Consider the following 11,229-nt stretch of genomic DNA (forward strand, 5'->3'; position numbering starts at 1 on the left):
GTACTGAGCATGAGCTTCCGCCAATAAGATTACCGCCAGTGATGTCGGCTGGGGATATTGACGTAAAAAAAAAAAAAAAAAAAAAAAAAAAACAAAAAAAAAAAAAAAAAAAAAAAAAAAAAAAAAAAAAAAAAAAAAAAGCCAGTTTGTATTCAAGACATGATTTTGAAACAGAGAATCTCCTTTCCTTTCTAAGGTTTCCATATTTTACCTTCTTGGATCCTCTCTTTCTCTCTTTTTGTATGGTGTTTTTACGTTGCAAGGAACTGGTGGTTATTCAGCAACGGGACCAACGGCTTTGTACGTGACTTCCGAACCACGTCGAGAGCGAACTTCTACCACCAGGAATACACATCTCTCACACCTCAATGAAATGCCCGAGAATCGAATTCGCAGCCACCTAGGTGGCAGGCCAGGACCATTACCGACCATGCCACTGAGGCGCTTTTAAACGTATTCGCCCCGTCTATTTGTACGTCTTTGTGGCTATTTTCTCGCTCTTTCTTCTTACGTACAAACTTGGCAGTCTCTCCCATTCCGAGACGTTCATCAACTTCATTCTTATTCTTCAAGTTTCTTCTTTAGTCTTCACTTCAATGAACTTCTTCCCTCTTCCGCAAGTTTGGCTTCCAACTCCTTTTCGTGAATATGAAATACCTTCAACTACTTATCATTCTATTTATTTACTTAATCCTTTATTTACGTTCTCCCTTCTTAGTCATTCAGTTTCTATTCTTATTTATTTATTTGTTTATTTATTTACGTTCTTACTTCCTAGTCATTCAGTTTCTAATCTTATTTATTTATTTATTTATTTATTTATTTACGTTCTTCCTTTCTAGTCATTCAGTTTCTATTCTTAATAATTAATTAATTTACTTATTTATTTATTTAAATATTTAATTATTTATTTATTTCTTTTATTCATTTATTTATATATTTACGTTCTTCCTTCCTAGTCATTCAGTTTCTATTCTTATTTATTTATCACTTTATTCATCAATTTATTAATTGAAGTATTTATTTAATTAATTATTTATTTATTCATTTATTTATTTATATATTTACGTTCTTCCTTCCTAGTCATTCAGTATCTATTCTTATTTATTTATTTATTTATTTATTCATTTATTTACGTTCTTCCTTCCTAGTCATTCAGTTTCTATTCTTATCTATTTATCTATTTATTTATTTATTTATTTATCTATATATTTTCTCTCTTTCTCCCTAGTCATTCAGTTTCTATTCTTATTTATTTATTTATTTGTTAATTAATTAACTAATTTATTAATTTATTAATTAATTAATTTATTTATTTAATTATTTATTTATTTATTCATTCATTTATTTATATATTAACGTTCTTCCTTCCTTGTCATTCAGTTTCTATTCTTATTTATTTATTTATTTATTTATTTATTTATTTATTTATTTATTTATTTATTTATCCATTTGTTTACTTTTGCGTTCACTTTTCCTGAGCATCCCCCGACATTATCCATTTTGCTCCACGCACCAGAATCACCACAGGGCCACAAGCGAGCGGCTGAGGAGGTCGCAGTTGTTACCGGACATTACTGGCATCGAACGACCCCATATAGCCTCGAGTTCCGCCCTAATCAAGGGGTAACTATTGTTCTGAATCAACAATTAAACTCCATTTAAGTTTCCGGGAACGAAATTCAAATGACTTCCGTAATTGCGTCATTATTGTACAGCTTAAATTATGGACTCTTGGAAATAAAGTGATTAGGAAAATTCATTCTATAACAATTGCCACGAAACGGCGTTGGAGGAGGTGGACAGTCTCTTGAGATGGGGTTATACGGAACGAATGAATATGAGAGATCGAAAGGAAGGCAGCTAGGGACTTGCCTTAGTGCATCACACAAGGCACATTGTAGGTAGTCACTTCTAAACTCCCAATTAATAAAAAAAATTTTTAATTACAATTCTGATGGGATTCATTTAATGACACCACAAAAATTCCAATATATTGACTGTTACAGTACACGATTGTTTAAATCTTTATAAATCATGTTACGGAAACGTAATTTATTAGAATTCTAACTGTAACATCCTACAAACTGCAATAAATTGCATTCCTGTAACCTTGTCTTTTGCATTGAGAGGGCTCCCTCCTTCATACGTGGTCAGATCCAAGTTTATTAATCTCAAGATTAATGATTGAACTTTCATGATTTCGATAATAATACTTCTATGGGTCGATAATAATACCTTCCATGGGAAAGTAAATCCACAGTAGTATATGTCTATTGGATTTTGTTATTTAAAATATATAGAGCAGAAAGCTTTCGATGACCTGCACGGTCCTACTTGTCAAGAGATTGTTATTAGAAATATATAAAGCTTTCTGCTGTATATATTTTAAATAACAAAATCAAACAAACATACTACTGTAGATTTACTTTCCCATTCTAGTAACTCCTGTGATTATGAGTTTTCTTTGAATACTTTCTATTGTGAAAATCTAACAGCTACTAGAGTAGATTCACATCAGCCGTGCAGTTGATGTCTTGGCCAGTCCCTTACGACGCTCCTGATTGGCTGTTGATAAGCCAATGACATAGCTGGAAACTCGTCTCATTCTCTCTCGAGAGTTCATATAGGCAGGATGGATGTATGTTCCACCTCTCTTGAGAAGTGGAGCATACATCCTGCCTATGTGAACTTTCGAGAGAGACAGGGTTTCCATCCCAGTGACTGGCTTATCAACAGCCAATTAGGAGCGTCGTAAGGGACTGGCCTAGACATCGGATGCACCGGTGATGTGAATCTACTATACCAGTATCCTATTCGTTCGAAGGCAGACATACTTCTAACAAAGCTAATTGCATCTGATTTCATAATGATACTTCCAGTAGTAACCAACTTAGCAACATTAGCACCATAAACGACAAACCGACCCTGAGGGAGAAGTCCAAATAGACAGGGTGTCCAAAAGTCCCAGTACCGTTACAAGTACTTATTTATCGCAATGGTACTGGGACTTTATGGACACCCTGTATATCCATAACACGAATCTGTCATTAACCTCAAACGTAACGTCACTTTCGTGCTGACGTAACCCCGTGCACAAACAACTCCGTATCGCCAGAGTAGATCCCGGCAGCGCCCGAGTCCGGAGCAGACGCAAAAGAAAAAATTCGAAACAACCCAATTTGCGACGTTCTAATTCCATAAGGGCCTAACTCTATTTCCGGCTCCGCGCGAAACGAACTCGATGTCAGGCGCTGGTTTGTCTCTCTCTCTTTCTCATCAAAATACAATTATGTAAACTGGATACAAGGTAAGATGGAGGACGTTCTCTCTCTCTCTCTCTCTCTCTCTCTCTCTCTCTCTCTCTCTCTCTCTCTCTCTCTCTCTCTCTCTCTCTCTGGCCTAAAATTGCGACTTTTAGTCGACTTACCAATTCCTCTTTTTTTGATCTCTTGCTTTTCTTCACTTTCACTTCACTTTCCCTGCTTTCTATAAACGTCTCGATGCTCGCGATAGTTTAAACGGAAGCCCAAAGTCCACGTCAAACAGGAGGACTGAGCGCTGCATTGACACTCCTGCCTCGTCAAATTCCAAGCGTTAACATAACTCGCAATAATCCAAACCTCAGCCATCTGGTGCGAGTGGCAGTGGGTCATCAAGAGGCACGAAAGGCAAGAGAATTAGTAAGATACGTACAGGCTCATCAAAAACAGCCCCTACTAGGGAGTAAGCCCATGAAAAGACTGATCAAAATTGTCCTACGATCTAACCAACATGAATGCAAAAACTCGACAATAAAAATAATTAAATGGCCATCAAAATAATGTTAAATATCCTTGAAAGCAAAGGAATAAAACGGCCACGAGAGAAAAAAAGCCGTAGAAGCAATAATTGCAATAATATTAGACCCCTTAGCAGCACTTTCACAAGATTTTATGATATATCCTTCTCAATTTGTACTAAATATTCTAAACTTACGAAAATCAAATTTCGCAGCACGAAATTGACGCTGAAAGGAAGGCAGCTGACCACCAAGCATTTTCTAACAGCTTTACTGCAAGTGACGTACGGTGACGTACCCCGCCGCTTACAATACATAACACTATTCTATTACAAACTTCATTACAACGGTTTGAGTTAATCCAGTGCAATAACATCAACATATCAAAAATCAGGCTTTTAATAAAAGTTCTCCAAGAATTCTAAGAAACAGCCATTAGCGCCCCCTCCCCCCCGGCAAAAAAAAAAAAAATTCCATCAATCAAAGACACTGCAACCCACAGCCTATGCAATGTAAACATACACAAGTCATAATTTAAAAAATATATATAAAATATGCACTGTAAAGATTTCCCGAACAGGCAAAACAATAAATGAATAAAATTCCAATTTTTATTTTTTTTTAATTTAAAATCCTAGAACGGGCATTAGCACGAGAATTAACTAATAAAAAGAGCACAGCCGGTCGAACATTCCATTAAGACAAAGCCATAGTCAGCCAGCGATTTCGTAAACAACAACACAATCGAACGCTTGCATCATCAGTATGTCTCAGCGAGCAAAAGTATACACCAATGAAGATAATAAAATACAAAATACTCATTAAAAAAATAATAAGACTTGGAAAAAAAATATTCAGATAAAAAAAAAGACGAATCTGAATATCGACCCACAAAAAAAAAAAATAAATAAATATGTACAAAACCTCCCTCGACGGAAAAATAATATAAAATTAAATATGCCCTGAGCGTCTATGGACGACGAAACGCTTAGCTTCTAAAACAGAATCACTTGAGGGACTTGAGGAAGGAGGGGGAGGGGGGGCACAAAAGATTCTTACAAAACCCCCTTCGACAGAAAAATAAAATAAAATAAAATATGGACGACGAAAACTCTTAGCCTCAAAACAGAAACACTTGCGGGGGGGGGGGGGGGGGGGGGCAAGAAAAGAAATTTACAAAACCTCCCTCGACGATAAATAATAACAATAAATAAAAACAATATGCCCTGAGCGTCTACGGACGACGAAACTCTTAGCCTCTAAAACAGAATCACTTGGGGGGGTGAGGATGGAGGATGGGAGGGGGGGAGGGGGACACTCACGATTCTTCTTGTAGAGCAGGATCTCGAACTGGTCTTGCTGCTGATTCTCTAGGCACTGTTCTATCCGGGTGATGGTCTCCTTGTTCGTCAACTCCCCGTACATGAAGCTGCACCGACAGGACTTCTGCATTACCTGGAGAAGAAAAAAAAGAATCAGCAAAAATAAGGTTTAATAAATTTCTGCATTTCCTGGAAAAGAAGAAAAAAGATGATAGCAGCAATAAGCTTTAGTTAATTTCTGCATTACCTGGTATGAAAAAAAGAAGTCATAGTGAGTTTTAAGAGATTCTGCATTACCTGCCAAGAAGATATAACAATATATTTTCAAAGGTTTCTGAATTACCTGGAAAAAAGAAGAAGAAGCAAAAATAAACTTTGATAAATTTCCGCATTACTTACTATTAAAAAAAGAAGTAACAATCTGTTTTAAAAGATTCTGCATTACCAGGCAAGATGATGATATATAATAATATACTTTCAAAGGTTTCTGCATTACCTAGAAAAAAGAAGTAGAAGCAGCAATAAGCTTTGATAAATTTCTGCATTACTTTGATTACCTGGAAAAAAGAAGACGAAATAATAACCGACTTAAATAAAAAAAAAACTTGGCATTACCTGTAAAGAAGAAATGATAATGTTTTACATCTTCTGCATTCCCTGGAAAGAAGACGAAGTAAAGATAAGCTTTACAAATCTTCTTTATCACCTGGGAAGAAGAAGTGAAAATAAACTTTTAAAATCTTCTGCGTTACCTGGAAAGAAGAGAAAATAAGCTTTACAAATCTTCAGCACTGCCTGGAATGAAGAAATAATGTTTTAAATATTTTGCATTACATAGAAAAAAAGATGAAGTAAAGATAAGCTTACAAAAATCTTCTGCATTACCTGGAAAAAGAAAATAATAATGTTTTAAATCATCTGCATTCCCTCGAAAGAAGAAGTGAAAATAAGCTTTACAAATCTCAGAATTACCTGGAAAGAAGATATAACTGTAAGCTTTAAAAAATCCTCTCCATCAGGTTATGTGAATAATGAAAAAAACATTAAAACAAAATGTTCAGGACATCACTATCTCCAATGACAAGAGGAAAACGTAAATAATAATAAACAAAAATCAGGACGTCTCCAAAAGCCGCAATAAAAATGGAAAACATAATATCAAGGTCAACCTCACCTACCTTCATGCAATGAAATTTGATCAATAACCTTCATTTTCCGTTACCTGTAATTAAAAATCAAACGTGAGGATTATATCCATTAATTTCAACAAGAAGGAAATGAGCTTTCTATCCCCCTTCGTAAGGCCTTATCTGCAACTCCAACTCAATATTAAAAGCCATTATTTCATCTTAAGAAGTCACCTTCACAGGAAAAGGACAAAAAAAAAAAAAAAAAAAAAAAAAAAAAATGCAGTTTCTGGTATACTAAAAAAATCAGTGGAGCGATTCATTAGCAAATTGAAATCAAATTTCTAATGCAAACCGTTGAAAGGCAATAAATAGAGTATATAAAGGCCAGGCAATATCTGTCAGTCTGGTAATAACAGTAAAATTCGTTGCAAGAATCAACGATGTTTTACAACACCAATAGCATTTTGGCAACAGGCGATAACAGGGACTTTGCTTTTCAATATAATGTATAAACGTATACAATGACAGTAAGTATACATGAACTACATATATTTGTGTGTAAATATGCGTGCTAAAGGTGTATTTATAATACTGAAGGAATGAATATTCGTGCTGATGGTGTACTTATAATACTGAACACATGAATATTCAATTAAATAGTGTAAGGTAACATACCAATAAAACAAGAACTCACAATTTCTATTTTACAAAACAGAGCGCATGGAAAATCCACCTGTAAAAATAATAGTTTGTTTGGTACCTCTGTCTGTCGTCTGTCTGTCTGTCTCTCTCAGGCCTGTTAAAACTACTGATTTCAAAACTCAAGGCACGATCAGTCCAAATGCCTGATTACCTTTAATTACTTTTAAATCAAGAGGCAAAACCACAATATACGAAGATGATTTATTGAAGAAAAACCAAATAAATTCACTTTCATGAACACACTCATCGAAGTTGCAACTCGATGAATGTCACGGCAAGGTCAATACCAGCGCAATTGCAAACAAAAATAAGCAACAAAAAATAAGAACATCATCAAAAGCAACAATTAAAAACTCTTCAGTCAAAGATGAATGTCACTGCGATGTCATTATCCGCGCAATCACAAACAAGGAAAAACAAAAAGAACAGCAACAAAAATATAATTAAAAACAAAAAACTGAAAAGCAAGTTACATAAAAAACATTGAAAACTACAATAAAAAAAAACTGCAATAAACACGCAATGAAACAAAAACCAAAAAACGAAAAAATGAAAAAATAAAACCACCAGAAGCAAACAAAACACAAAATAAAAAAATTAAACATCAAATCGAAAAAAAAACCACCAGAATCAAGAAAAAATATATAAAAACAAACCGAATAAAACATTAGCATAAACAAAACTAATAAATTCAAATTAAAAAAACACACAAAGCAACACACACAAAAACAACAAAAAACAACATATATAAAACGGCGACAAAAAAACACGAAAACAAAATTATAACAAAACAAAAACTCAATAAGAAAAGATTAATGAGCTGGTGCTGATTGATAACAATTAACGCCTAATGAACGCACAGTAGGCTAATCATCATCAAAGAGAACGAATCATCACTGGCCATGATTATCTATGCAACTAAATGGCAACACGTTGCTGCAATTTTTGTTTTTTTTTGAGTGGGGCGGGGGGTTGAGGGTTGCGGGGGGGGGGGGGGGGGGGGGTGGGGGGGGGGGGTGGGGGGGGGGGGGGGGGGTGGGGGGGGGGGGGGGGGGGGCGGTTTTTTCATAGGAGTGAAAATCCGGTTAGTCCGGATTTTTATTCTTTTATTTTTCTTATTGGGAAAATAGTATGAGTCGGTGACGTGAAGGAAATTTAATAATAATAATAATAATAATAATAATAATAATAATAATAATAATAATAATAATAATAATAATAATTATTATTATTACTATTATTATTATTATTATTATTATTATTGTTATTACTATTATTATTATAGGTGAGGTCCGCTATGATTAATATTATTACTAGTGACTGAATTTTCCTTCCATATACTAACTACAATAAAGGCTTTAAATATATAAAAAAGGAGAGACCTTACAGACCTTACAGACCTTACATCTTGTTCGGGTTGCCCCAGGTCCCTCAGTGTGAGGCACCTCTAATGTCTACCAGAGAGTTGCTAGTACATCTTCCGGTATATTTTGCATCTTCCAATCTTGGATGGTCAGGGATGCAGTTTAGATATTTGTCGAGCTTATTCTTAAACACATCTACGCTCACTCCTGATATATTCCTCAGATGAGCTGGCAACGCATTGAATAGACGCTCGCATTATCGATGCTGGTGCGTAGTGGATTGAATGTCCTGTGTGCTTTCCTTATTTTTCCTGGTATAGTTTTGGGCAACTATTAATCTACCTCTGCTTGCTCTTTCTGATATTTTTAGTTCCATGATATTTTCTGCTATTCCTTCTATCTGTTTCCATGCCTGAATTATCATGTAGCGTTTCTCTCTCCTTTCTAGACTATATAATTTTAAGAATTGTAGTCTTTCCCAGTAATCTAGGTCCTTAACTTCTTCTATTCTAGCTGTAAAGGACCTTTGTACACTCTCTATTTGTGCAATATCCTTTTGATAGTGTGGGGTACCATATCATATTGCAATATTCAAGTGGACTACGAACATATGTTTTATAAAGCATAATCATGTGTTCAGCTTTCTTGTTTTGAAGTGCCGTAACAACATTCCCATTTTTGCTTTACATTTTTGCCAACAGAGTTGCTATTTGATCATTGCATAACATGTTCCTATTCATCATCACACCAAGGTCTTTAACTGCTTCCTTATTGTGATGGTCTCATTATTAGGTCCCTTATATGCATATAGCTTTCTTTCTCTGTCTCCATAATTTATTGATTCAAATTTATCAGAGTTAAATACCATCCTATTTACCTCTGCCAATCATATACTTTGTTAAGGTCTCTTTGTAGAGCGTTCCTATCTTCATCACAAGTAATTTCTCTACTTATTCTTGTGTCATCTGCGAAACTACTCACTACCGCATCCTTAACATTATTGTCTATGTCTGCAATGATAATAACAAACAGTATTGCAGCTAACACCGTACCTTGCGGCACACCGGATATTACCTTGGCTTCATCCGATTTTCTCGTCGTTTGCAATAACTATCTGTTTTCGTGTGTAAAAATTCTTTTAACCATCTTCCTACTTTATCCACGATATTGTGTTTTCTAATTTTCTTCGCTAATATATTATGGTCTACTTTATCAAAAGCTTTTGCAAAGTCTAAATAAACCACATCTGTTTCATTCCGCTTTTCATATTTTGAATATGTTCTCACGGTGGACTAAACAGTTGGGTTTGTGTACTTTTTCCGGGTACGAAACCATGTTGTCCTTTATTAAACAAATTATTTTTTATTAAATGTTTCATAATATTTTCTTCATTACCCTTTCATAACACTTCATAATATGTGATGTTAGACTCACAGGCCTATAATTACTGCCTCTAGTCTTGATCCACTTTTGAAAGTAGGGGTAATATATGCTAATTTGTGCTCATCATAAATCTTGCCTGATATCTACACTTTGTCTTAATAATATTGCAAGTGGCTTTGCGATAGAATGAACTACTTTCTTTAACAAAATAGCAGGAATTCCATCAGGCCCTGCAGCAGCTCCATTTTTAATTTCATTAATAGCCTGCACAATATCAGCTTCATTAATATATGTCAGCTAAATATTCACTATTTCATCCCTTACTTCTATATCATTATCTCATTATCTATTCTAGGGGTGAATTTCTCTCTTATATCGTTCTGCCAGTATGTTGCAAATTTCCTTTTTTTGTTTTTCATTCGTTAATCTCCCTTCAATTCTCAGAGGGCCTATTTCTATTCTTCTTTTAATTCATCTTCTTCGCATATGAGTATAATAGTTTGGGTTTTTGCTTGATATTTAATAGGTTTTTTTCTTCCAAGTCCCGTTTTTCATTTTCTTTTGATTGTATAATCTTTTGTTCTGCATTTTCTATCTTACTTTTTAGTTCTATAACTTTCCATGCATTTTTTTTCTTTTGCAAGACCTTTTTTCTCTTTCTGATTTTCTGGAACAAGATCCTTCTGTCTCTTGGTATGCATGAATGAGTTTACTTTTCTTCTTCGGTATATGTTTTTCCACTATTTCTCCAATATTTTATATAATATCTCCGTATTTACCCTTATGTCATCACTTACGAAAATGTTATCCCAATCTTTGTTTAATTCTTCATTAATTTCTGACCTTGTTTTATATTTTTACTGTAGAAGTTGTATTTTCCATATCCTTCCCACTTTTTCATTTCTTACTTATCTCTATTTTCACTTGCTTTGGAATGAACTGTTAGAGAGAGAGAGAGAGAGGACGAGAGAGAGAGAGAGAGAGAGAGAGAGAGAGACGAGAGTAGAGAGAGAGAGAGAGAGAGCCGTAAAAAATGAAAGGCTTATTCTATCCAGAGGAAAAACTAATATGATGATATATAAATGGCCCAAAAAATTGTCGAAATATACCCACTATTATTGCATAATAATCTTTCCAGGCAGACCAGAGAACAATTCAACGGCGCTTGAGAAAAAAAATAGCAGCGAAAATCATTAAGAAGGATATTGGAATAACAACAGAATCAGAAATCGCTGATAAAGAGGATGAATCAAGAAAACTGAAAAAACCAGAGTACGAACCCTGTCCATATTGGAATCGAAGAAGGTAGAGACTAGATATATGTAGAACCCTTGGAAATTGGGTACTTTTAGAATTTATCTGAAGTCTTTCAAGACTCATTTAATAAAAAAAATTAAAAAGATCAGAAATAAATAAATTAATTAATTAATTAATAAGTAAATAACTAAACAAATGAATAAATAAAAACAGGTTTTATATTCACAAAATAATTTGTATCTCCCTAAAATTTCTGATGCAGACAATTCAATACAGCAATTGTTAATTTT

At 34.4% G+C, this 11,229-nt stretch overlaps 1 protein-coding gene across 16 annotated transcripts in view; it reads right to left on the reverse strand.

Moving 5' to 3' along the window:
• The window catches only part of LOC135201728 (potassium voltage-gated channel protein eag-like), a 447,586-nt gene that overhangs the window by 90,911 nt on the left and 345,446 nt on the right, over positions 1–11,229 (reverse strand). For all 16 annotated transcript variants that reach the window (XM_064230923.1, XM_064230930.1, XM_064230920.1 and 13 more), the window contains exon 4: positions 5,104–5,236. In XM_064230923.1, the coding sequence (XP_064086993.1) occupies positions 5,104–5,236 (133 nt within the window). The remainder of the gene's footprint in view (positions 1–5,103; positions 5,237–11,229) is intronic.

This window comes from Macrobrachium nipponense, chromosome 28 (assembly GCF_015104395.2).
Source record: "Macrobrachium nipponense isolate FS-2020 chromosome 28, ASM1510439v2, whole genome shotgun sequence".
In the NCBI taxonomy this organism is placed as follows: domain Eukaryota; kingdom Metazoa; phylum Arthropoda; class Malacostraca; order Decapoda; family Palaemonidae; genus Macrobrachium; species Macrobrachium nipponense.